The 27,385-nt window shown below is 43.8% G+C and overlaps 1 protein-coding gene across 5 annotated transcripts in view; it reads left to right on the plus strand.

The window, feature by feature from the left end:
- Positions 1 to 19,525: 19,525 nt before the first annotated feature.
- The window catches only part of PARP11 (poly(ADP-ribose) polymerase family member 11), a 37,856-nt gene continuing 29,996 nt past the window's right edge, over positions 19,526 to 27,385 (plus strand). The window contains exon 1 of one of the 5 annotated variants that reach the window (XM_080810476.1): positions 19,526 to 19,737. Coding sequence is in view for 1 of the 5 variants with exons in the window: in XM_080810473.1 (XP_080666599.1) it covers positions 19,720 to 19,737 (18 nt within the window). In the remaining 4 variants the exon portion in view is untranslated. The remainder of the gene's footprint in view (positions 19,738 to 27,385) is intronic. The other 4 variants (XM_080810473.1, XM_080810474.1, XM_080810477.1 and 1 more) reach the window with 4 other exon arrangements.

A 27,385-nucleotide genomic window follows, 5' to 3' on the forward strand; every position in this document is an offset into this window, starting at 1 on the left:
CCCTGTGTCCTACACTCAATTCAGTCTTGTTATTCCCCTGGAAGAGGAGCTCCCAGAAACTCAAGAGGTTCCAAAAAGAACGTACTTGTCTTACTCAGCTCGTTCCAGGCTCCTCCATTCCCAATAATGTCCTCACTTTCTGTCCTGTGGTTTTTTAAACCACGAAGTCTAGCAAGGATATAATTTAAGACCTTAGAACCTCTAAGAATGGGGTAAAGAGTTTGTTCCTATGACCGCCTAAACAGAACTCTCAGGCCTACTCAAAGCCTTTGCTCTCCACGAGTCTCTGGCTAAACCTGCCATCATGGTTGGACACTAACAGAACATCAATATCCACCCGGGTGGCTCGGTCAGTTAAGTGTCTGCCTTCAGCTCAGGTCAGGATCTCAGGGTCCTGGGATCCAGCCCCACGTCAGGCTCCCTGCTTGGCGGGGAGTCTGCTGCTTCTCCCTCTTCCTCTGCCCATCTCCCTGAACTTGTTCTCCCTCTCTCCAATAAATAAATAAAATCCTAAAATATATATGTATAGGCTGGAATGACCAGGCAGTGGGGGTAACTAAGGCTGGGAATCAGGAAACTTATTTCATAGTCTTGGTTCTGTTTCTAGGAGGATACCAGTGTGTCAGGTATTATAATAATACAGACCTGAGGAAATAAACTAGGGCTAGTAGCTAAACTAGGGCCGGTAGCAAGAACAAAGAATATGGGAGGACATCTGAAAATCATCCTGAGGGGAGAAGTCTGTCTATTCATTGCAGTACTTGATACATATCTACTTTACCACACATCCACCAAATGTCAGACACATTTTAGGCAATGAGGGTTCAGAACTGAACAAGATAGACAAAAATCCCTGCCATCAGAGAGTTTACATTTTAGTAGGGAGAGAGAGACCATTACAAGAGAAAATAAAAACAAGGAAATATACATAATGACAGTTGGTGATAAGGATGTGAAAAACTCCAAGCAGGGTAAGGGAGTTAGGGAGCTTTGAGGCTGGGAAGGGGACAACTCAAATAGAGTAGGTGGACCATCTCCAGCAGGAAGGTGATATTGGAATACAAACCTGAAGGAAGTAAGGAAGCGAGCCACGGAGATGTTTAGAGGAGAGCATTCGCGGACCGGGGAGAGCAAGTGCAGACCCCGAGGTGGGACCATGCCTTGCATGTCTGAGATGGAGCAGAGGTCAGCATCGCCCAGGTAGAGAAGGCAAAGAGGAGACAAGCTGGAAATGGGATGCGACAGGCCATGGGGCTTCAGACAGGGGAGACACTTGCTGGCCACTGTGGATACTCTGATTTTTGTTCAGATTACCATGGGAGACAGGGAGGTGACATGCTCGGCTTACACTTAAGATGACTCTGAGAACTCTATTGAGAATGGCATGTACGCACCAGGACAGAAGCAGGGAGTTAGGAGGCCATTAACGGAGGCTAGACCAAGGACGTACCTCGGAGGTGGTGGGCTGTGGTTGTATGATGCACATTGTGTGGACGGTGAAGAGAGCAGGATTTGCAAAAGGATCAAAATAGAATCTGAGAGAAGAAAAAGGGGGAGTATGCGGAGGAGGGAGGTTGAATTAGAAGATTTTAAGTCTCAGCAACCAGAGGATGCCATTAACTGCAACGGGGGAGGCTGCGAGAAGGGCAGGTTTGGGTATCGAGACCAAGAGTTCAGTTTTGGATGCCTTGGGATGCTTATTATTCAAGTAGAGATTGTGAATGGGCAATTCGACACGAGTATGCACAGTTATAAACGTGGGCATCGTAAGGTGTTGATTATGAAGGGGGAAAGAGTAATAAGAAAGGGGTCCAGGGCCTGGGCCCTGAGCATTTAAACAGTAAGAAGGGGGAGAGTAAGGTGGAATCAACCAAGGAGACTGAAAAGGAGTATCCAGCAGGGAGGAAGGAAAATCCAAAGAGGGTGGCTTCCCAGAAGCCAGTGGAAGAGAGTATATTAAAGAAGGATAGCGTGATCAATTCAAGCAAATTCTGCTGGGGGTCTGGCACGATGAGGATTTGGGATGATCACAGATTGCAGTGGTGAGGCAATTATGGTGGTGATTTCCACAGGAACAATTTTGGCCGTGACAGCCTGCGTGGGAGGGTGTGGGAGGGTAGGGTGCTGTGAGCTCCCAATGAGACTGAGTTCAATGGAGAATATGGGAGAAGATTAGACTGTGAGTATAAATGATTGAAAGGAATTTTGCTGTGTAAAGAAGAGAAACGGGATGGCAGCTGGAGGAGGAAGTGGGGTTAGGGTAGGTTTCCTGTGTGTGTGCGTGTTTGTGTGTGTGTGGGGGGGTGTTTTTAAGATGGGGCCATGTCTGAATGTTCATGGGATAGACCCAGTAGAGAGCAGAGACATGATGCTTTGGGACACAGGGGAGAATTTCTAGGACTATGTCTGAGTAAATGTGCTGGATGGGATCTAGTGTATATGGAGATGGTGGCCTTTGCAAGGAGAAGGGCCAGCCCATCCATGGGAGTGGTATAAAGGCAAGATACAAATGGGTTGGTACGTGGAATGACAGAAGTATGTGGCTATAGCTGGTCTTGTCACCAGGCTGAAAATGTGCAGGAAGGGAAGAACTCAGAAAGCCAGGCCCAAAGGCCCACGGAGAGGTTGGTAAGGGATTGATGTGTTTAATTCTGAGTGGGGGCACCCTCTAAACCATGAGACAGAGTATGCCTGAGGGTCACGTTAGACATGAAGACTGCGGGCACTGCTACCCGAGCTGGTGGCCAAGAGATGGGATGAACTCACTCAGACAGAGAGAAAAGGGAAGAGCACAGGCCAGGGAGTGAGCCATGCAGGACACCTGCATTTAGGGAGCCATGTGTGCACGTGGGTGTGTGTTTTGGGGTGAGAAAGGCAGCAAAGACAGAAAAAGAGCATTGCTGGCTTTGTCAGTTCACACCTACTTTCTTGCCCGAGGGAGTGAAGACAACTGAGCGCGGCAGAGAGGGTGGAATGAAGAGTATTTCCTGAAGGAAGGAGTCTTCCGCTGGGCGACCAGCCTCAGGGAGTCCCTGGACTGAGGAAGGAGGTCGGGAAGGTGGTGGCTTAGGAAAATCACCAGATTTGGGAAGAAGGTGGTCCCTGGCTCTCAAGGGAACCATGGAGGAAGCTAGGGCAGATGCCCAGACTCAGGGCCTTCAGATGTGATTAAGAAAGAAGTAGAGACAGTAGGTGGGTGTAAGGTTATACATGTTGAAACAGTGTACCCATGAAATGAACAAACATATATAAAAAGTCATATAATGTCTCTAAAAACCAAGCAAAACACTTTATGGGAGTTCTAGGATGACATCGGGAAAAGGACCCATGGACAGGGCATGAGGACCTGGGAGGTGGTAGAGTGCCCCCATGGTCCTGAGTGTTTCTGGCTAGGCCTTCCTTGGAGCTTAGCCGGAGGCGTCACAGGGCAGGGGGAAGGATGTGGCCTCCTGGCAAGACTGTATACAACAAGGAAATGGGAAAGCAACATGTCCTGTGTCCTAAAATTCCCCACATCTGTCTTTCATGGTTTGAAGAAGACGATGTGAACCGAACCATGTAGATACTGAATCTTACATTGCTTTTCTTCTCTGCTTTCTTAAATACTTTCCCCACATGCCTCTAAGTCTGGCTGCAAATGTGTGTCTCAGAGGGGTGTCCTAACAGACTTCTAGTCAACATGAGAAGCCCAAGAGTGTAGTCTTGGGGACGACCCTACAACATTTGGGGAATAACAAATATTGTGCTTTGGGTCCTAAAACATCCTGCTAGTACCTTCTTAGGAAGGCCTTCATGGACACTGAGAACCAAAAATTTCAGCCACAGTAGAATAAATCACGCCCCCTCTCCTCCTGTTTGCTCCCTATCCTCTTACCAAAGGTCTTGTTAAGACTTTAGGGCTGAAGCATCAGTGAAAATTTTTACTTTTGGGAAGAACTTGTGTTTTTCTTATATTTTAAAGATCCATGTATTTGTTTATTTATTCATTAGTAAATTTCTTAATAAATACATTAAGGTGCAGAAAATGAAGTTTAAGAAATCACCTCTCCATTTAAGGCAAATTCATTTTCATGAACTGAAACAGATATTGCTAAAGATTTGAAATGTGACAGTCACTGGGTCCTGTGCTTGACATGTGTTACCAGATTTAACCTTCAAAAAAGTTGATGAGGTAGGTATTTACTGCCCTATTTTATAGATGCTGAAAGGGAGCCTCAGAGACATTCATGGGTCTAAGACCTAGAACTGGTAAATGGCAGAGTCCCAGTCTGTTCCACTGAACATGTGTCTACACCGTTGGAATCCCCTGATGGAACTCAATGAGCATTTTTTTTCACGTGGCTGCCTTGCATTCACAGCCGTGGTGATGAGGGGTTTCCCCGTAGGAGGAAGACATCTGGGAAATCCCATCCATCCCTCTTCCTCCTGCCCCAATGATGCCACAATTCCCAAAGCTTGGAAGACCTTGGCATTCCTCAGCCATACTGAGAACCTCTGTGGGTAGAAGGAAACTGAGGCACAAAGGGAGCCTCCTGCTGGTGGAGGGCAGGATGTGCAGACAGCTCAAAGTCTCACCAGGCAGGCCAGGTCACACTTCTGCACATGGTTGGTTTGGGAGCCCGGGGAGGGTGTGGGGGAGGGCCCTTCTAGAAGTGTGACCTTAGACATGTGATGAGACTCCCTGAGCCTTGGTTTTCTCAGGTGAAAAGAGGAAGTGATCTCACCTTCCTCTCTGGGGAGTTACAATGGGGAGCAGGAGGTTGGGAGGGGGTGGGGAAGGAGCCCTGCCCAAGTCACAGAGACCAAGCTGGAAGAGAGGAGATAATGTGGGGAAACCATGGTCCAGGCAATGGGCTGGCTTGGAATTTGCAACCCGGTGAAGGCTGGGGGGATGGGGTCAGGGGTTCAAGCATGTGAGAGATAAGGTTGGTTTCACAGGGATGGGATTTGCCAGGGAAAGTACTTACTTTCCTTTATTTGAAGTGACAAGTGCTCTTGACAGTGCCCTTTAAGGGAAGGAGGAGATGTGGCTTAGGTGGTGTAATTTCTGGATGACTGTTCCTGGGGAGCAGGAGTTTATGTTCCCACGCCTGATGATGCATCCAGCAATGCATGTGGCTGGGCTGTTTCTTCACACACTTTTACTTTCCTTTCCTGTAAAGAGTTCCAGCATTATCATTATGTTTAACAGTTATAAACACTCCCATTTATTACAAACTAACTAAGCATCGACTTTACTTATATTTGCCTGGGAAATTTGTGCTTATCACCCCCAAGCTGGGCAATGAGTGAGCTGTACAAACACTGCTTTCTAAGCCTTGGACTGACTGGTTAGTATGCAGCCCTCACTATAATAGGACATGGGTCAGCCCCTACTTCCCGATCTCTTCCCCCCTGTTGGAAGATTATCTCTAAGGCGGAGGTTGTGACTGCCAGTGAGTGAGCATCCTCTCAGGTGTGTGGGGGAGGTTGTGAGAGTCTGTGAGTGCCGCATGGGGTATGATCTGCGGGAAAAAAGATGTTTGCTTCTTTTTACATTCTGGGCAGGCTCCCAGCCCCAGGAAACTCACAAATCACTGTCATAGTGCTTCTCATATCACACAGTCCTTATCTGTTTCTTTAGTGGTCTCTCCCCCAAGACTGTGAAGCTCTCATGAGCAAGATCTAGATGTCTTTCCTCTATCTCCTCGTCCCTAACACCGATGTCCCCAACAGGGTCTGGTACAGAGTAGATGCTCAGTGTGTGTTGAGCGACGGAATGACTTCTTTTTCTCAGCTCTGTTTCTGACATGCTTTGTGAGCAGCTCATTTTTGGAAGGACTTTCTTTTTTAAAAAGATTTTATGTATTTATTTGTCAGACAGAGAGAGAGAGAGAGCACAAGCAGGGAGAGTGGCAGGCAGAGGGAGAAGCAGATTCCTGGCTAAGCAAGGAGCCCGATGCGGGGCTCAATCCCAGGACTCCGAGAACATGACCTGAGCCGAAGGCAGACGCTTAACCCAGTGAGCCACACAGGTGTCCTGGAAAGACTTTATCTTCCCTCTGTCACAATCTCATCACAAGTCTTTCCCCATGACTATAGCACAGTCGACCCTGGAACAATATGGGTTTGAACTGCATAGTTCCAGATACATGTAGACTTTTTAGAATACATTCAAGTATTCTCTTTCTTGTGGTTTTCTTAATATTTTTTTTCTCTTACTTCCCTTATTGTAAGAAGACATGCATGTAGTACATATAACATAGAAAATACGTGTAAATCAATTATGTTATCAATAAGGCTCCCAGTCAACAGCAGATGATGAGTAGCTGAGGTTTGGGGAGGCCAAAAGTTATACATGGATTTTTTTCTTGTGCAAGAGTTTGGCACCCCTAACTCTCGAGTTGTTCAAAGGTCAACTGTACTTCTGTGACCGTGGTGTGTGATTCTGAATGTTCTGTTAAGATTATTCATGACAACTTATAATTTACTACAAAGAGTATTTCACAAATGTTGAGGGGAGAAGCCAATCCTCCCTTTCCACAGGCTGACATAATTACACAATCCACATTTGCTGGGATGCCCATCTGAAATTATGGAGGACACACAAAAGTAGTTTCTCCATTGTTCAGAAAGGTAGCTATGCCATTTGTCCGATGACATGCACACCTGACCTCCAACCGAAAGCTTTAGGCTATTGGCTAATAGAGGAGAGGCTCGGTTAGAATGGGATGGGCATCACTGGGGCAGATTTGGTCCTGAACCAGTTACTTGTCCATTAGACAACTTTTCTCGAATCCTTTACCTGTGGTAGCACAGGGAGGAAAAGTGAGCTCGTTTGGGCTTCCTTATCAAATTATACTAAAGTTCTCTTCTTGTCTTAAAATGAAATGTGTTCTAATATGAGACTACCTGAGCTCACCTTTCTGTGACTCCTAAGATCAAAAAGAAATTTCTGTGTATTAGATGCTTACCTAAACATTCTAATTTGGGAAAACTGATAATGGCTTGGAATGCATTCAATATCCCACCAAACTCTTTTGGAGTATCCCCTGGGTAGCGCTCAACAGGGAGGGGGAAGAGGGCAGGAGGGAGTGGGCCATACAAGCGGATCGGTAAGGATACAATCCAACAACACGCCTATACCAAATGCCCCAGGGATGATCACAGTTGAGCGTCCGAGGATCCGCACTGAATGCATCAGAGATTTCAAGAGAGGAAAGCACTGCATGCGCCTAGGGATGGGTAGGAAATACTTCCCAGGAGAATCCGTAACTATCCTGCGCTTTAAAGGGGTTGGGGTGGAAGCTGATGGAGAGGTGGCTAGGGATCACATTTCACCTTAGGGAATGGTGGGGGCACGTGGAAGAGTGACATGGTACATCTGAATGGAGAGAAAGCTTGCACCTGGGAGGAGGAAGAGACACAGCTGGAATGAAATGCTGGAGCCAGACACGGTGGTCTCTGAGCACCACAGTAAAGAATTTGGATTCTGACCCAAAATACAGTTTTGAAATTAAAAACAAAAACAAAAGCTAAAACTAAAAGCAGGGGACAGGGTAGAACACATTTTACTGAGAGGAAACTGAAAGCCAAGATAAAGGAGAAAAGTTAGTAAGAAAATGTCCGATGATTTGCGACATAGAACAGAGACGATCAGACCTTGAAGGGCCGTTCCACTTCATCTGGTCCAAATGCCTTATTTCACAGATGGGGACATTTCAGCTGAAATAAAATCAAAACCTGCCCACGCTCACTCAGCTAGTGACGGGCAAAGCCAGAGCTAGAAACTAGTGTGGTGTTCTTTTCACCCCCCTTAATAAATTCAAATCTCCAGACTTCGACAAATCGCATCCCAGGTTGCTCAAAGAACAATAATCTTTGAAAAAGCATGGAGAATAGGAGAACTGTTAACAGACAAGAGAAGAACAAAGTTGTCCTGATTCTCAAAAAGGGGGAAGGGGGCATATTATAAAAACTATAAGCCAGTCAGCTTGACAATTATCCCTGGCAGAATTCTAGAACAGAATTTTAAAAAGCTATTTACTCCACAAACATTATTATAATAATAGAAACGAAGGGGGAAATAACCCACAATTTCACCACTTTAACCCATCAACTGAACAGATTATTAAGTAGACTCTTTGTAAGTCTTTAGAAAAGCAGAGATCACTCAGAGCCAACCCGAAATCTCGGAAAACAAAACATGTCTTCATTTATTCCTTTTTTGATAGGGATATTAGACTGGTAGAAAGAAGAGGCATCAAAACCATACTTGCTTTCAGCATGGCATTTGACAAAATCTATCATAATCACCTTGTATATAAGACATGACCTGGCCGATAGCCAATGGGTACAACCACGGCTGGTGTAAGAATTATACCTAAAGACTGCTGATTAGTGCATACGTCAGCCCTCCGGGAAGCCACGGCGCGAGCCTGGAGGTCTCTCTTTTACACGTCCCTGACAGGATTTTTGTCTGTGTCTTAGAGGAGATGCCTATCAGATTTTCATACGACACGAACAAGGAGGGAGAGCTAATGTGAAGGAAGAGAGGATAACATGAATTATAATAGCAAGCACAGAACGTGTGCTATGTTCCATGAATTGTGTGAAGTAGACTTCTTTCACAAAATTATTACATTTAAAGTGCACCACGCTCTGAGGCAGATGGTAATATTATATCTCCATTTCAGAGATGAGAAAATTGATGTTTTAAGAGATTCGAGTCATTAGTCTCAGATGACATAGTTCACGAACAGGGGAACAAAATTTTGAATCCTGGTATGCCTGGCCCCAGAGTCTGAATTAAATGAGTCTGTGTAATTTTGACAGACTATAGCCCTGAGTCGAAATCTATGTTATATCACAGAGCTGAACCCCTGAATTTTCTTTATTTATATATATTTTATATATTTATATTATATAAATATATATTTTATATTAAATATAGCCTATATAAATTATATATTTTTTATACACACACACACACACACACACACACACACACACACACACACCACATTTTTTTAATGGGAAAGGGAGAAGCAGACTTCTGGCTGAGCAGGGAACTTGATGCAGGGCTCCATCCCAGGACCCTGGCTGGGATCATGACCCGAGCCAAAGGCAGAGGCTTAACGACTGAAGCACCCAGGTACCCTGACTTATATTTTTTTAAAAAATGAGTTTCATAGACAAGGATTGGGCTGGTCTGACCCACCACAAACACATGAGTGACCTGGGAGCTGGACACAGGCTTCAAAAAGAAAACAGTGGAGAGAGAGTTCACCAAATGTGGGGCCCCTTCATAGAAACACAGTGTCTGAACCAAGGCAGCTGACAGTTCTGTTGGCTATGTGATCAGAACACGTGTTAAGTAAGATAAATCAGAAAAAGGCAATGAAAATCGATCCAGAAACCATGTCATATAAAAAATGGTTGAAGAAACGGGTATTATTTTAGGCTTAGAAGGCCTAAACCATTACATATTTTAAAGGAAGTTATAGAAAAAAAGTTTATTCTGCATTCCTGTAAAAGGAAGAATGGAGACCTATGAGTAGAAGTTATAAAGAGCCACACTTGGGCTCAACCTAAAGGACTCTCTATTGGAATTCTCTGGAAATATAACAGGCCACTTCTCTGAGTGGTCAGTTTGGTATTACTTTAAGAGTTTAAACAGACGGAACAAGTCCTTGTCAGTGTGGAAGAGATTAGTGTGGGAGCTGGGAGGAAGACAGAGGCCATATGAGCTCCTTTCCAAATCTAAAATTCTAAGACTCAACTTAGATGTTATCTTATCAGAACTTGGTTAGTGGTTATAATTCAAATGGTGAATAGTTTATCAAATGATCCACCAACTAATGCTGAAACAGGTCCAAATATGTTAAAATGATAGTTTGTTGGGAAATAGGAGAGTTTCTACTTTAATTCCCAATTTAATTTGTAGCTACCTGAATTTATATCAGCATTATTTAACTGGCAAAGCCCCATCCATATCAGAACAAGAATCGAAAACCTCTCACTTTTGATTATAGTGTACAGTTAAGCCCCCTGACCACCTACCTCTTTTGACACTATGTAGTTAAGAGATCTATAGTTCTGTATAAATGCCTTTACTCCTAAGTACACATTATACTGCTTTCATTCAGTCTTGACCATTTGGTTGATCTAGGGTAAAGCAGTACAATTAGATTATTGCTACTCCAGACAGCTATTCTGAAATGTGCTTGACAAAAGCTGATCTTGCCCACCCAGAAACAAAGGAATTCTCTGGCTTATTAGAAAGTTTGTGCCCGCTTTTTTTTTTTTTTTTTTTTTTTTTTTTTTTTTAAATCAGAGCCCTCCTTGCCTGTGTGCCGGCGCCATCTAGTGATGAGATGGTGAAGCGAGCACATTTTCAGCCAGAGAGCAAAAACCCAGTTTCAGACCATCCATAAGGGACCACCTTTCCTTTCTGCACCTCGGAATATTTGGATTGGAAGAAATATCTAGGAACCAAATATTTATCTAGGAACCAAATATTCCTGTATTACCCAGGCAGCTCTTCCCCAAGATCCTACCCAGAGATATTGATTTTTAGTCTATTCGCAGAGTAAGCATTCATCCAGGAGGGCCCCGGCTGAAAGAAATCCTCCATGGGCAAATGAAAATGAGCGAACTGAATGGTAGAGACCTTGGTGATTCTTTTCTATTTCCTTTTAGGTTCCCCCCTACATTTTTTTTAAAGAACTCATTGCAGGTGAAGACATGCAAAGACATATGACTGGAAACCTATGGAAATGCTCAGAATAGCTTCAGGGAGTGACGGATCTGAAATGAAAGCATGAGATACGACAATGTACAAGCATCCTACAATAGAGGGGAAGAACGTAATGTCCTTCAGGGCAGTGATTTTCCAGAAGTGGTTGTCAGGCAAATTTTGTTCAGCTCTACAGCAATAATAAGCCTTGTCTTAAAACCATTCCATGTTTAGCTCACCGGACTTTGAAGAAAAGGATGTTATATGCACTCCTGCTCCAGTTTTGTGATCATCCAGGATTGTAGGTAATGTTAGGAATATTCTTTTTTTTTTTTTAAGATTTTATTTATTTATTTGACAGACAGAGATCACAAGTAGGCAGAGAGGCAGGCAGAGAGGGGTGGGAGCAGGCTCCCTGCTCCCGAGCCCAATGTGGGGCTCAATCCCAGAACCCTGGGATCATGACCTGTGCCGAAGGCAGAGGCTTTAACTCACTGAGCCACCCAGGTGCCACTGTTAGAATATTCTATCAACTAAAAATATAAGCACAAGACAAGCAAAATCCCAAATGCTAAATATTGATGGAGGGATTTCGATTACGTGTTTGCTAAGATTCCTTTTCTACTCTGTGAGTTTCTCCTTCTCGGAAAGGTGAGGTCATCCACAAGATCTACAAGGAGTGCCTTCGAGCCAGGGTTACCTGTCCCAGAGGGCCCATGGTTGGGCAGAGTAAGACCTTCTTGTTTCTTGAGTGGCACAGGTGATTCAAAGCAAGCTGATCTGGACCTGAGAGCCGATCGTCATTCTCAGCTGCTTCCTGTCCCTTGCATTCTTTGGATGGTTTGTGCATTTACTTTATATCTTTATCAAGTCTTATACCTGGCTCTCTTTTTAGTTTCCTCCAGTACATAAAAAGTCCCCCAAAGGCAAGAGTTGACCTTTTGCTTCTTGTGTGTCTGGGCATCATGGTGCTGACATCCCTTAGCCCAGCATCTGATTTGTCTCACTATGACACCAAATCATGGACTGTGAGATCTGGCAGCAACATTGGAGATCACCTGGTCCAATTATCTCATGTTTTAGATGTGAAATTGAGGCCCCCAAATGGGATGTGACTTTTTTAGTATCATCCAACTCGTTAGGACCAGAGTTTGGATTAGCTCATGAGTCTCCTGACTCTTCTGGACTTTAACATGGCATTTTGAGCTTCTCTCCCATAATGGGGCCAGAGGGGGGAGGGGTGGCGCATGCATGTGCCTAACCATCTCAGCTGGAGACAGTCAGCCACAAGCAAGAAACTGCTTTAAAGAGTGTGTGGAAATTGTCTTCTCATGTATGCAAATTTTGCCTTCTACTCCATAATATATGTCTGTTTCAACCTACACATGTTAAAATTATTTTTTTCTAATAAGGAAAATTGATACTGAAGGTATAATCAGAAAAAGCCCTTTATTCCTTGGAATCAAACTAAGTTGTAACTTTGGGTTGAGTGCTTGGGGTTTAGGAATGGTGGACATCTTTCCGAATGTGGTTCTGGGCCCCCTGAAGCTATGTGAAGGTCGACAGAGGAGGGTTCACAAAATATGTGAAAGCTGAGATCCTATATTTTTAAATAATGAGTGTTTTAACAGATTTTTTGAGACCTAGTTCACATACCATACAATGCCTCCATTTAAAGTGCATAATTCAGGACACCTGGGTGGCTCAGTCTGTTAAGCCTCTGCTTTTGGCTTGGGTCATGATCCTGGAGTCCTGGGATCGAGCCCTACTCTGGGGAACCTTCTCCCTCTGCTTCTCCCTGTCTCTCTGCTTGCCCTCTCTCTCTCGTGCTCTCTCAAATAAGTAAATAAAATCTTAAAAAAAATAAAGTGCAAGGGGGGTGGGAGGTTGGGGGAACCAGGTGGTGGGTATTAGGGAGGGCACAGATTGCATGGAGCACTGGGTGTGGTGAAAAAACAATGAATACTGTTACGTTGAAAATAAATTAAAAATTAAAAAAAAATAATAAAGTGCATAATTCAATGGTTCTTAGTATAAAGTCGCTGTATCTTGAGAGAAAGCCTGAGAACAGCTAGTGATCAGTATGTTACAAACATACCTGCCTCACACAGTGCCTTTTAAAGTGGAAGGAAAGGCAATATCTCATTTTTAAATGCAGTGTATGTGCTGTCCTGCCTCCTAGGGATCTGTAGGGCATTATTAATTTACAGAAACCCCCCTTTTAAGCTCCCCAACTCCCCCTCCCACACTGAACCAAAGCTCTATCCATAGACCTGATTTGATGGGCTAAAGCCATGGACTTTGTGGTGAACTTGCAGAAAAGAACAGTCCTTGAGTTGGTAAGGGAAGGGAGCAAGGGGTCAGGGAAAGGGATATAGGCGATCAAGGAAGAAACTATGCTGCCTTTTTTTTTTTTTTTTATAAAGAAGAACATAAATGTATCCTGGGAGAGTACTTGAATTCCAACTGCAATTAGGTAATTGGGACTGGTATCAGAGGTAGATGGGTTGAAACCACACTGAGAAATGGCATAGAGTAGTGGGATAAGGGGTGCAGGCTCTGAAGCCGGGCACCTACCTAGGTTTGAATGTTTGGTCTTGGGCCAAGGTAACTGATCTCTCTGAGCCTCAGTTCCCTTACATATAAAAAGGGGTAACCTACTTTATAGGTTTGTGGCGAGCATTCTATTTGTTAATATACATAAAGAGCTTATAACAATGTCAGACACATACTTTGCGCCATGTAAGTATTTGCTAATTTTTATACCAGGCTCTGTTCAATCTGCACATCTTCTCTGCTCCCCACTCACCAACACACACTCACACACACTCCTTGGGAACCTTGCACCCTGTTCCCTCTGTATGGAATACTCTTTGCCCAGATCTCCCTTATCACACTTACTCCCTTCCCTCTTCCAGACTTGTCCTCAAATGTTACTTTCTCAAAGAGGATCATTCTGATGACCCTCAATATCCCTTACCTTGATCTAGGTTCCTTTGTTCTATGGTTCTCATCACCCTATATCATACCATATAATGTACTTACTAATTACATTACATTATGGGTTTCCCCACAGCCCCAGGCTGATCCCTGCCTGTCCCTATCCCTCCCTCCCCGCCCCCGCATGTAAATACCACATGGGCAGGGATTTTTCTCTATTTCGCTCACTGACGTATCTTAAAAAGCTAGAGACAGTGCCTGGGATGTGGAGGGAGGTTGGTAAATATTTGTTGAATGAAGAATTGAAGAGCAATTCATATTAGATAATCTGTTGTAATTTCTTGACCTCCCTGCTCATTAGGAACAGGCGTCAGCCCCACATGCCCGGAATGACCTCATGCGGGCAGGACACTCTCCAGCCAGCTCTTTCTACCACCAAAGGCTTTTCCTTGCCTTCCTCTCTCCTGATTTTTAAAAAATTATTTCTTATGGAAGTGTTTTCCTGCTTTCCGCTTTTAACCTCAAAGCTTCTCACACTCGTTTTCTAAGTCATTTCTGTTGCCCCTTTCCGGATCAGTCCTATTAAGTCCTTCTTTACAATGCGATGACCAAACCCCTAATGTGGCATTCCTGGAAGGAAAGCCCCAGCCAGGAATGTCACAGCTCCAGAGCCTTTTCAGACTCTCCATCCTCTAATTAGGATGGCCACACGTCTCAGCTGCTGCTTTTGACTGGTGCTGTGAGCTGCATGTTGATGCCCATCATTGTGCCTTAGATAATTTCCCTGAGCAGCTAAAACTAATAATCAGTGGTATTTTCAATAGAGCCTGGCCATTTAGTGGGTGAGTTCTGTAGCACTTCATTTTTTTTTTTTTTTTGGTTGAATTTAATTTCTGGTCATGTTTCCTAATTAGGAAGATTTACAGGATTCATTTTGATTTTTTGAAAAATTCCTTCCCAGGAATGCTTATCTCGGCTTCGGCAAATGTTTCATCTGCTTCTTCTACCTCTTAATTCCTGCTGGGGTTGTTAACGCGTCAGACTTCAACAGCAGGGCTGATTCTGGGGCTGCCTCATTGTTGGCTCTTTTTCAGACCGAGGCTGGGTCTTTATATTCAAGGCCAATGGGCACAAATGCAGCTTTTTTCTCCTTCACTCCCTGTACCCTCTTGTGGCCCCTCGGCTCTCCTTTTGCGCCTTCTTCCGGTCTCCGGCTCCTCCTTTCTGTCAAATCCAAGCCTGCCTTCCATATGCATTCCTAGGGCTCCCCTATTTCTGGCCCTAAATGTGGCTTTTAATAATAAAAACAGCCAGAGAAAATTACATTAAAACGATAAGCGATGCCCTATCTTGCCTCTCACCACTTGCCCGGGTCTCCTTCCTTTTCCTATTGTCTGTCGGTAAGACTGATCTGGTTTGCACAAATTTGCTTGGCCGCTCAGCTACGGGTTTTCCGATTATTTTCGTGCTTTCCAGTGATAGGTCTCCGCTGCTCCTTTTCTTCTCGCTCCTTTCCCCTCAGGCATTTCCTCCCTCCTCTCGTGGCATTCAAAGAGCTCATAAACTCAACCAGGTGGAAGGGGGGCTGCTGCAATCGCTCAGAATCCTCGGGCTGGGGTTAGCCTGGCTCTAGAGGCTCCACCCAGAACACACAGAGAAAACACAGAAGATAAAGTGAATTGTCTTCCGTTTGTTTGGGCTTCCTGAGAAAACCATGGTCAGTGTGCATAGTTTCTACTGCCATGGCTCTGTGCCCAGAGCTGTGATGCAGAAGAGAGCATTCCCAGTGCCGGACTTGGTGTGACAGGGAAAATTTCAGGCAGAGAGTCATCTGTTGAAAGACTGTGAGAGGCTGAGCCCGCTATGAGTGACTGAGCCCACCCTTGAGAGAGGCATGGGAGAGTACAGTCCAGTTGTTTTCTATGAGGATATTTTATAAAGTCCCAGATCCATTGGGTTTCCTCAGCAAAATAAGAAGTGGATTATCAGTACAATTCCGAATACCCAGAGGGCCCCAGGAGGCAATTTAAGGATGAGAGATACTGACTTGGCCACTCAGGCAACCCTGAGAGGCCATTCCTAGTGGGAAGGGGTCAACGAGACTTTGGCCAGTTGTTGGCATAGGTGAAAATACCGTAACTAAGGGGAGCTGAAGAGCCACAGTATTTCATGTGAAATTTCCCAGTTTTTAAGATGGCAGCCACTTACCGAAACAATTTCAGTACTCTTGTGTGTGCTTTAGATATGAGTTTACGACCCCAGGACTAAATGATCATCAAGCTCCCTTCCCACTCTTGCTCTCTCAGTGGTCATAACCCAGGCATGATAAGGAAAAAGTTAATACTAAAATTTGTGCAGCTATTTTCAGTTTATTAAATATGTTCCCTTCATGTTACCTTGAGATATAGCAGTTTATATTTTAAGAGCTGATGTATATTCAAACCCGTTGTGTTTTCTCCATTCCATTCTCTGACCACCAGCCCAGGCAACCCCAAGACTTCAAGAAAATGATGGATAGTCCCAACCCCCTGAAAATTGAGGACTTGGTCCTAATCTTTCCAGTTAAACTTGCTTTATAAAAATCCCCACCTTTGAAGAAGAACTAAATAATTTAACCTGCTGCTATTCACTTAACAAAACTTGTTAAACGCAGACACAAAAAAACCCCAATAACCATGGACAAATTTTATTTAATCCTAAATAAAAGATTAATGAATTGAATCTGGCAATGTATTCAAAGAATAATGAATATATGATAAAGCTGAGTTTATTTCAAGAATGTAAGGGTGGATTGGACATTAGGAAATCTACTATAGTTCATTATATTAATAAGTCAGAGTAAAAAGTGAGTATGGTAATAGGCCTTAAGAGACAGTTAATAAAATTTAACCTCCTTTCCTAATTAAAATTGCACAGTAAATTAGTAATAGAAAAGATGATAGTGTATTTTTTAAATTAATTTTTTTAAAAGATTTTATTCATTCATTTGACAGACAGAGATCACAAGTGGGCAGAGAAGCAGGCAGAGAGAGGAGGAAGCAGTTTCTCTGCTGAGCAGGGAGCCCGATGCGGGGCTCGATCCCAGGACTCTGGGATCATGACCTCAGCCAAAGGCAGAAGCTTCAACCCACTGAGCCACCCCAGTGCCCTGACAGTGTATTTTTTTAAGATTTTATTTTTAAGTAAATGTGGCTCAAACCCACAACCCTGAGATCAAGGGTCACATGCTCCACCAACTAAGCCAGCCAGGCACCCCAAAATGACAGCATATTTAAAGGATATCAAGAATCAACTAGGGACAAATGCTTGTCTTGCTACATTATAGACTGAATGCCCATTATCTTGTCCTATATTTTTCAAAAGTTTTCTGAGGCTTTGGCCAATCCAACAGGAAGAGAGAAAACTGCGTTATATATAGGTGATACGATTGTTGACATAGAAATTCAGAGAGATCAGCTGGCAAATCATTAGAACTAATAAGACATTTTCAGTGGGTTAAGATACAAGATAAATAATAAATAAAAACAAAGTTTTCCTAATTTACAGTAATGAAAAATATCTCATTTGCAATAATAGCAAAAAACCATAAAATATATAAGAACAAACTTCACAAAAATTGTGCAAATCTTTGCAAAGAGGTTTTTATGTCTTTGAAATCTCAAATACCTAAATACATGAAGAGATATATTCCTGAATGGGCAGACTCATGAATTTGAAAATTTGGAAGAAGAGAATTAGGAGAGAACTTGCTTTATGAAACAGCAAATATATTATGAAGCTACAATGATATAAGTGTGACATAGCACAAACCATGAGAGACTATAGACTCCAGGGAAACAAACTAAGGGTTTCAGAGGGGAGGGGTGTAGGGGACTGGGTAGTCGGGTGATGGGTATTAAGGAGGGCATATGTGGTGATGTGCACTGGGTGTGACATGCAACTAATGAATCGTTGAACACTACATAAAAAACTAATAATGTTCTATACGATGGCTAACTGAACATAATAAAAAAATTTTAAAAATAAGTGTGATGTAGCACAGAAATAAGCAGATAGCTGATAGAAGAGACCAGAGTGTTCAGAAACAGATACACACACACACGTTTAGTTTGTGATTAATGGTGCCACTTCAGAGTAGTTGGGAAAGAACAGATTATTCGATAGGTGATATTGGGCAACTGATTAACCATTTGCAAAAAGTAAAGTGGGGGAAAAAAAGGTGAAGAAACCTCTCAATCCATTTACAAGAAAAAATTAGAGATTTCAAATTTACACATTCTTCTTGAGTGTATAGTTTGGCAAAATATATCAAAATTTGAGATTTCTATAATCTCCTATTAAATGATTCCTATTTATTTATTTATTAAGACAGAGAGAGAATGTGAGTATGTGCATGAGCAAGAGGGGGAGGTAGGCGGACAAGCCCCAAGTAGGGCTTGATTTCAGGACGCTGAGACCATGACCTGCACTGAAACCAAGAGCCAGAAGTTTACCTAACTGAGCCACCCAGGACAATTCCATTTATAAGAACTAATTCCAGTGAGGTAAATGGAGAAATGCACAGAAACATCTATACAAGAAAGTTTTTTGCTGCACTTTCTAGAGTAGTAAAAAGTTGAAAACCACTTAAATGTCTGTCACAATGGATTATTTCAAGTGTGTGTGCAAGATATACATACAAACCTTGGACTGTGATGAGTGTACTTCAAAGTGATGAAATAGATCTACATATATTGGAGTGAAGGCTATCCACATGATAGTAAGTGAAAGAATGATGTTTTATTTTTTTATTTTTATTTAAAAAAATATTTTATTTATTTATTTGACAGAGAGAGCAAGAGAGCACAGCAGGGAGAGCAGTAGGAGAGGGAGAAGCAGGTTCCCCCACCAAGCAGGCAGAGAGCCCTATGCAGGGCTCAATCCCACCACCCTGGGATCATGACCCCAGCAGAAGGCAGACGCTTAACCATCTGAGCCACCCAGGTGCCCCAAGAATCACGTTTTAAATGTAGGTTTTCTTTAATTTTTTTTTTTTTTAGATGTGTGGAGCTATGGAAAAGCCCAGAAGGACATATGACAAAGTGTTTCTTTTTCCTTTTCCCTGGGTAGATTCTTTTTTTTTTTTTCCCCCTAGAAGAGTCTCCCCATTTCTTAGAGCTCTTTATCCAGGTAAGTTCAATAGCACACCTTGAGGTCTTAGCTTAGACTCTGTAGGGGGGCGGCGGGAAAGCAGACACCCTAGCCTAGGTAAGCATGCTCTCATTGAACCCTGTACTTTCCATACTACCTACAAACCAAACTGCACTTCATTATTTATCCAATTACCGATTTTTAGTTTTTTGTTTTCCCCCTGGACTCTAAGCTCTGTGAGGGCCTGGACTGCGTATGGGTCTAGTGTTCCAGAGCCTACCACGGTGTCTGGGAAATAACTGTCGCTTATTGCGCTCTTACTGCATGCCAAATACTGTGGTTGGTATTTTAAATGATCTCACTACACCCTTACGTAGATGCTATTATTCCCTCCTTTCTGAAGATGAGGAAATTGAAAAATAGTCAAGTTTGTCCCAAAAGCCATTGGCCCCGCTGGAATTAATTCCCAGGCCTGACTCTTGGCCACTACACTCACTATACAGTGATCAATAAACACCGGACGAAATACAACCAGCCGCGGCTTGAGGATCAGTTGCCAGGGACGTTGCGGTGGGGACAGCGCACTGAAGGGGTAGAGCGGAGGAGAAGCCCTTTAAACTCTCTTACAATCAGGATACCCAGAAAGCCCCGCCCACTAGGACCCGCCCACCAGCCCGGAAGGGAGCGGCTGGGGCGGGACGAGCTTCCGGGGGCGGGGCGGGGCCAGCGCTGGTTGGCCAGCTTCGGGCGGAAGTCGGGAGGGTCGGTGGTCCGAAGACGCTGGCTTGTGACAGGGCGGGGTAGAAGGAAGGCCTACGTAAAGGTTGCCTCTCCATCCCTTCGCTCCCGGGGACCCTCGGAAAAAACCCAACACCCCGGCCCCGCGGCTAGCCCCTTCCCCCAGGCTCTCTCCGCTCGATTTCGCCACCGTTATGTGGGAAGCGAATCCGGTGAGTAGCCGGGCGGGACGGGGCGGACCCAATGGGCGGGGTTGAGGGGAGAGGGGCGGGAGGGGGTTCCCGGGAACTGCTCCCCCTCACCCGCTTCAGGCTGGGTGTTGAGTTCCGGGGCCCCGAAGATCCTGGCCCTTGCGGCTTCTGTAGTCTCTGGCTTTTGAGCGGTGGAGATGGCTCCGTGGGTTCTCCAACGCATTATCGCTTTCTGTTACAGTTATTTATTTGACTTGCTGTGGTTTCTCCGCCTCGGACCCCCGCCCCCATTCACCGTCTTTTTAAACTTTGTGTTTTGCTTCCTCATCGGAGTTCCGGGGTTTGGGACCGGTTCCTCTGCCCGTGCCCCAGGTGTACCTGCCAGTCCCATCCACCTAAAGCGAGGGGATTCGCCCCCCGTGTCTCGAGTGGGCCTAAGAGGAGCCGTCCGTGCTCCTTGTCCCTTCTTGGGGGACGGTCGTTTCAGACTTGGGGGACCGAGTGTATGTTCTAAGCCTCTAGAGGGTGAAGTTCTTAGATTTTTTTTTCCAGTGGACGGAACTGATGACCTGGAACTTTTCAACTGCAAGTCTTGTCTCCCTCCTTCTTGTTTGACTCCCGTATTGGCATTGTGTCTGCATGTATTTTTGTCTGCTCTGTTTTTACACGTTTCTTCAGTGTGCAGCTCTCGAAAGAGTGGAATCCGTTTGCCCAGAGTATTCCATTCATCTCTTGTTAGAGTTGAAATCGCCTAGTAACATGGCAGATGGACGCCTTAGGAGTTGACTTGGGAAACGGCGGAATCCCGTTTCAGGGAAATTGTTGGACTGAATGTGTGAAGCTACCCCGTGTGCCCAGATCACTGCCCAGATTCATTGACAACCCAGTTTTCATACTCGCAGTACTCTTTTGCTGTAATCAATACTTATCCCCCCCCCCCCATTTCTGGACTCTGTTTCCAGATGAGTTGGAGTGTTTATCAGTTAATTCTGTTATGTTTTTAAGTTTTTACCCAGTGGAAACTAGTCTCTCGGTCTGCACTCGTTGCACGTTGTGGTCGCATCCTAGTCCTTCCTGTAACTGGTCCTCCTCTAAGATCTTTTTTCTTTTTGGTTCATACATATAGTCCTGCAATATCAGGCCGCATCACAGAAAAGTAATCGCTGGTATTTGATTTTAGCAGAAATAGTGTGGAATTAATGAGAATGTGTTCTCAGCTTTGGTATTTGCTTTCACTGTCTGTCATCAACAGTCTTCATTTTCTATCATTGTACACGTCCATGTGTGTGTGAGCGCGCGCGCATCTGGCCTGTGTGTCTTCAATTTTTATTAACACTCCCTTTCGTCTTGGTTTCTCCATAACAAATGTTGTAGTCGCCTAAGTATGTCTTGCTCAAAGTAGCATGTTTCAAACTCTTCACTATACTGTAAGCTCCCTGTGGGCAGGGATTTTTGTCCATTTTGTTTATTTTGGTATCTTATTTTGGCACTTTGTAGGCACTCAGTAAATATTCGTTGAATTAGCAAAAGGGACTGGATTAGTACTAGAGGGAGTTCTTTCCTTCTGCTGTTCATTATCCCTCCTCTATCACATAGACATTAGCAATCGCTGCTGGATCGTTTGTATGTTGGTAGGTTTATAAAGACATTAGTGAATGTCTTATAAATTTGGTTTGTTATATAGCATTATCTCATTTCTTTGTGAGGAATGCTGTTTCTTCTGACGTCACCCTAACGATTTTGCTGGATTTCACTAGAGCACACTGACCTCTGTTAATAGAGGAACCTTCCACATATAATCCCACATTCTTCTTTTGACCCTGTTGTGCCACCCTACTATGTCTTAATGCGACTGTGTTTTCTTACCGATACTGGTTTCCGTCAAATATCCTTACTGATATTAATTCCGTCAAAAAGGGCAGTTTAGTTTTTAAAAATACAGTCAACATTCTGTGTGTGTTTCTCTAGTAATCTGTTAGTTTATATTAATAGAAGGGGCATCTGGACAGTTTGTCCAGCTGTGCTCATGGAATGAGAATTAATTTTAATGTTGCTGTAAGCCAAACATATTGGGAATTAAAAACAAAACAAAACTACAACGTATCCTAAAGATAAATGCAGATGACTTTTGCATTGCCCACCAATTGAAATTACTATTTGCCATTTCTTTTTCTTTTTTAAAGATTTTATTTATTTATTTGACAGAGAGAGAGATCACAAGTAGGCAGAGAGACAGGCAGAGAGAGAGGGGGAAGCAAGCTCCCCACTGAGCAGAGAGCCCGGGATCATGACCCGAGCCGAAGGCAGAGGCTTTAACCCACTGAGCCACTCAGGCGCCCCAATTTGCCATTTCTTACCATTGAATGAGATAATAATAAATTCTACTTTGTGAAGCAAGACCACTGTGAACTGCTTTAATTGAGGACTTCTGCCTAGTTTCTCCCTATATATTGCTGATGGCGTCTGTGGCCTTAATGTACTACCCATGAGCTGCAGATAGACCTCCTATTGCGAATATACCTTCTGTATGATACTGTATTCTTCTCACAAGTGGCTTTGAGAAAATGTTACACTGATGCTGGCCATGGTAATTCTCAGAACTACCTTCCAAGTGAAAAGTCTCCATGACATGGTTTGAGTGTGGAAAATGAGCACTTAGCTTGCACCATTTCCTTGGGGGAAAAACCTAAAACAGGATAACCAAGGAATTACAAACTTTGTCTCAGTACAAAATTTTATTTTATCTTTGCACACAGTCATGAGGTCAGTGATATCTACTCAAGCTTTTCACTGACCAGGCAGCTTGAGGTAAATAAAGCGTAATGTCCCTGCCAAGGCAGATCTGATTGACAGAAGCAGCAGGCACACTCAGTTCTGATATGAGCTCTTGGCAGTTTGCCATCCACCTGGGAGAGGTGGCCTTGACTATTGTCCCCCAGCTTAGAAAAGTGGGAAAGTCTGGAGAAAGGGATCGAAGGGGTGTGAAAGTCATCAAAGCAGTGATAACTGCTTTGACTGTATGTACCGTGCCTTTATCCTGCCTCTCTCTGCCCTCTTGTGTCATCATCTTATTCTTCTTTGCTGCGATTGGAGTAAATAATAACTATTACGTATGAGGGAGTTTCAGTTTCCTTTTCTCACACTGATGAAGGAAACTGAAAATGACGAATATCTGTAAGATTACAAGCCCATGTATTACAGCATTAAGACCTTACTTTCAATGATGAACTCTTCCATACTTCCTTGCCACATGTGAACTCATATTATTAAAAGAATCTGAGGAGTTAACTGAGGGAGGGGAGAACGATTTTCCCCGGATCACGCAGGTGAGTATGCAGCATAATTACATGAGTGCCTGTGCCCCGTTTTACTGCCTTCTGTTGCTGGGTGACAGCGGTGATACTGTGTGTGTATTGCTGCAGTGCTTTGCCTGCTGAGCCATCTTTGTCTTTATGATTTTAATAGTCACAGCTGCTTCCAGATTCACTCGGCACTATGATTCTTACCTCTCCTTTTTCTGTCAAGCTTCTTGAAAGAATAGTCTTACACTTTTTGTCATTCTTATTTATACCTCTATCCTCCAGCCCCACCTCTGCCCCTAACACCTTTCTTTACTTGCTAGGAGGTCAACGAGAACTTTTGAATCAACACATCGGTAGTGATTTTCATGCCTCCAGCCTCTTCTTTCTGCAACATGAATGCACTGGAAGTGTTCCTCAGGACCTTCCCCCCTTCCCCCTGGGACTGGACAGCTTTGGATTTCTTCTTTTTATGATTTATCTTTGAATCATAATCTTAATTGCACGAATTTCTATCCCTGAAATATTCTACTGTTAACCTTTGTTTTTTCTCAGACATTTTTTTTTTTTTTTGATGAGCTCCAAGGCTTCGGGTATTACTGTAGTGAATATGCCTGATTCTTTCCAGTCCTGACCCTATCCCTGAGCCCGCTGGTGGACACCTCTACTGGTTGTCTCTCTTGACAGTTCACAGTTGGCATGTCAAAACTGCACTACCAGAGAAGCCAATCACTGATTCATTTTTCCCACTCAACAAGTATTTACTAAGTATCTATCACATATAAAACATTCTAGACACTAGGGAGGGGCATTACAAATATGGATCAAGTCAGAGTCTGCCCCTTAGGGACCTTGCAGCATAGTTGGGGGAGTGGAAGTGATACCAGAGGATCTTGGGGGACTAGGAAGGTTTACTAACCTAAGTTATATTTGAGCTAGGTGTCGAAGTTATAGAAGTGGTCCTTAGGGAAGGGCAAAGGAGCAAAATGACCACAGACCCCAAAGGTGAAAGAGAATGGCAAGTACAGTTTGGATGAAGGAACAAAATGGAAAAAGGGCATATCTGATGAATCTCAAATGTCAGTATGGGCATTTTCAGAGAATGAGGATGGAGGGCTTTTGGGTGGTGGTAACTAAGATCTGTGTAATATCTCTGCTGACTCAGGCAGCATCCCTTAGGCTTGGGGGAGAGTGGAGGTAGAATTTGTTCCTGGAAATGAAAGTTCTACAGCAGGCATAATGTCTATGAAGCTGTGTTCTTAGATCCACGTATAGTCATGGGTTCATATCCTGATACCTGTGTCTTGGCGTTCTTTCTAATCATCCCAGTAGTGGATTGAGTTCAGCTTGTGAGTAGTGTGATGTGCCACTGTTTGGTGGCTGAGGCGGCGCTCCACAAAGCATGCCCACACTGAGGTTATCTGATACCTGTGTGAGGTAGGAATTAATAAATTATTATCCTCCCTTTTTCAAGGAGGATGCTAAATAAAAGTTTGGTGACCTTTCCGAGTAAGGAGAGAACCGGGTTTTAAATCTAGAACTTTCGGGCTCCAGAGCACGTACTCTCTCCAGTCTGACTTAGGATATTAGGACTTAAGTGGGTAGAGAAGGGCCTGTGGGGAAAGACACAGGGAGTCAGAGGAAAAGAAGGATGCTTGAGCTGCAGAGAATCACGACTTTTTTGTGACACCAGCTCCCATGTTTTTAGAACTTTTTTCTAGTGGTACAGTGCACAAGTAGCAGTAGGGAAATGATGTGGCCTCCCCGGGATGGGCAGGGCAGATGCAGCCCAAGGCCAAGGCAACGAATCTAATGGTTTTTGGAGTTTCAGAGTTTGTGATACAGGCTGGAGGCAGACTTTCATAACAGGTTTGAAGGATGGAGTGAGTGAAATGCTGAGTATGACCCACCTAGTCTAAAATACACAGAGTATTGAGGTCTGTGGCTTATACAACTCACCTTCTAAGAGTTGGATCTGCTTTTGAGATAGTATCTGATAGCACCAGTCTATTTATTTAGCACTTACCATAAGTGGGTCAGTTCTAAGCCTCAGCGTTTACAGTGGTGAATGAAACAGACCAGCTCCCAGCCCTTAGGGGCTGCAGTCTAGTGCAGGGAGGCAGACATTAAGCCAGTAATTACACAAATAATATTTTACTGCACTTGCAGCAAAACCTCTGAAAGAAAAAGAGAACAATGACAATGTGTAATAGGGGGAGTTAATATCAGACGGGGATATCAGGTGTGTCCGCTCTCTGAATTCAAGCCACTTTTACAGCGATCTGAAGAATTGAGCAAGAGTTAGCCAGATGAAGGTTGGATGGGAGGAGAGGAGGGCTATTTAGACAGCAGAAACAGCATGAGCAGAGACCCCGAGGCAGAAAGGAACTTGGTGTTTGAGGCAGAGAGAAGCCACGTGTGGCTGGAACCCAGGGAACCAGGAGAGGAGGCCAGGAGGTAGGAAGGAACTAGCTGAGCATGGCTCTGTCACACATGTTTAGGATTTTGAACTTCATCCTCAGAAGTGTGGGAAGCCATTGGAAGATTTTATATAGGAAGGGGAAGGAACATATCTGTGTTTTTTAAAAAAGACCATTCTGGCTGCTGCGCAGAAAATGAGTTATGTATTAGGAAGTGCGTAATAACGGCCTCCCAAAGATAACCACATTGTAAGCCCCAGAAACTGTGACTATGTTAGGTTACATAGCAAAGGAGAATGAAGATCACTAATCAGCTGATGTTGTGATTGGGAGATTGATTATGTTGGATTTTCTAGGTGGGTCCAGTGTAATCACAAGCATCCTTAAAAGTGGAAGAAGGAGACAAAATGAGTCAGAGAAAGATGTTGTTATGGAAGAGTAGTCAGCAGTGCTGGCTTTGGATTTTAAGTGAGAGAGCCACAAGGCAAGAAATGTGGGTAGCTTTTAAAACCTGGAGGGGCCAACAAAACACTCCCCCTTACAGCATCCAGGAGGGAATCAAGCCCATGGCGATTTTAGCCTAGTGAGTTCCATGTCAGACTCCAACAGAGGGGTAAGATAATACATTTGTGGTGTTTTAAGCCTTTAAGTTTGTGGTAATTTGTTCCAGCAGCGATCGAAAACTAAAACAGAGGGCCATTGGAAAGGCTGTTGTAAGACCACTTAGGGAGCTGCAGTGTAGCCCCTGGTGAAGATGAAGGTGATCTGGACTAAATCGGTGTTGGCAGGGAGAGAGACTCCGAGGTGGATGAGTTCAGGCAGCACTTTGGATGAAGGGTGCTAGGTTTCTGGCATGGGCTGCTGGGAGGAATGAAATATTTTCACTGAGGTGGGGAAATTGGGAAAGGGGCAGATATGGCCGAGATCAAGATTTGGCTTTGGGCCTGCTATAGGTTTAATGTGCCTATGAAGCATTCAAGCAATAAAGTCAGTGAGGCAATTGGGTAGGTGGGTCTGGAGACTGGGATAGAAGTGGCAGTTTTGGCCTTAGTCTGTGTGGATGGCTTTTAAAATCATGCAGTAAATGAGACCCTTAGGACAGTGTTTCTCAAACTTTTCAGCACCCATGCAGATCACCAATCTTAAACAAGAAAGTAGTATTTAAAAAATTAATGTTTTCATTATTGAAAAAGATATTTTTGCAGCCTCATACAAAGTATGTATTTAACTTGTTGACAGATAGCTTGAGCTGTAGGTTAGATCCAGACACTAATTTTTTTTTAAAGGTTACATATTTATTTATTTAACAGAGAGAGAGAGAGAGTGCGTGCACGCGCACACGCACATGCACAAGCAGGGGGAGCGGCAGGCAGAGGAAGAGGAAGAAGCAAGCTCCTCACTAAGCAAGGAGCATGATGTGGGGCTCAATCCCAAGACCCTGGGATCATGACCTGAGCTGAAGGCAGATGCTTAACCCGCTGAGCCACCCAGGCATCCCTGATTTTTTTTTTTCCCCTGTATTTCTACTAACTTAGGAAATTCCATGTTATAATTATAGATTGTCAAGATTTGCAACTGGTGTTTGCTGGCTCTGTCAGATGTTTTAGAATGCCAAGATCAAACACATATTGAGAAAGTATGAGAAGATTTCTCCCTGAAGACTATTCCTAGTGTTCAATCAGTTGCCAAATTGACACACTTAAAAGATTAAGTAACTGTAGGAGCAAATGTTTCAACCAGCCTGAACATTTGGAAGATAGGAGCAAATGTATTCTTAGTCATTCTTTGATTACTTCAGTCTCTGGAAAGTATCTGTTCATGTTTTGTTGTAACATTTGGATGGATTCTTTATATATCGACAATAATAAAATCAGTCTCACTCTCTGATGAGTGAAGAAAGCCATCAGATTCTGGGAAGGAATCACACCCTAGCAATCGAACCATTTGTAG

The sequence above is a fragment of the Martes martes genome (assembly GCF_963455335.1).
Source record: "Martes martes genome assembly, chromosome: 8".
In the NCBI taxonomy this organism is placed as follows: Eukaryota; Metazoa; Chordata; class Mammalia; order Carnivora; family Mustelidae; genus Martes; species Martes martes.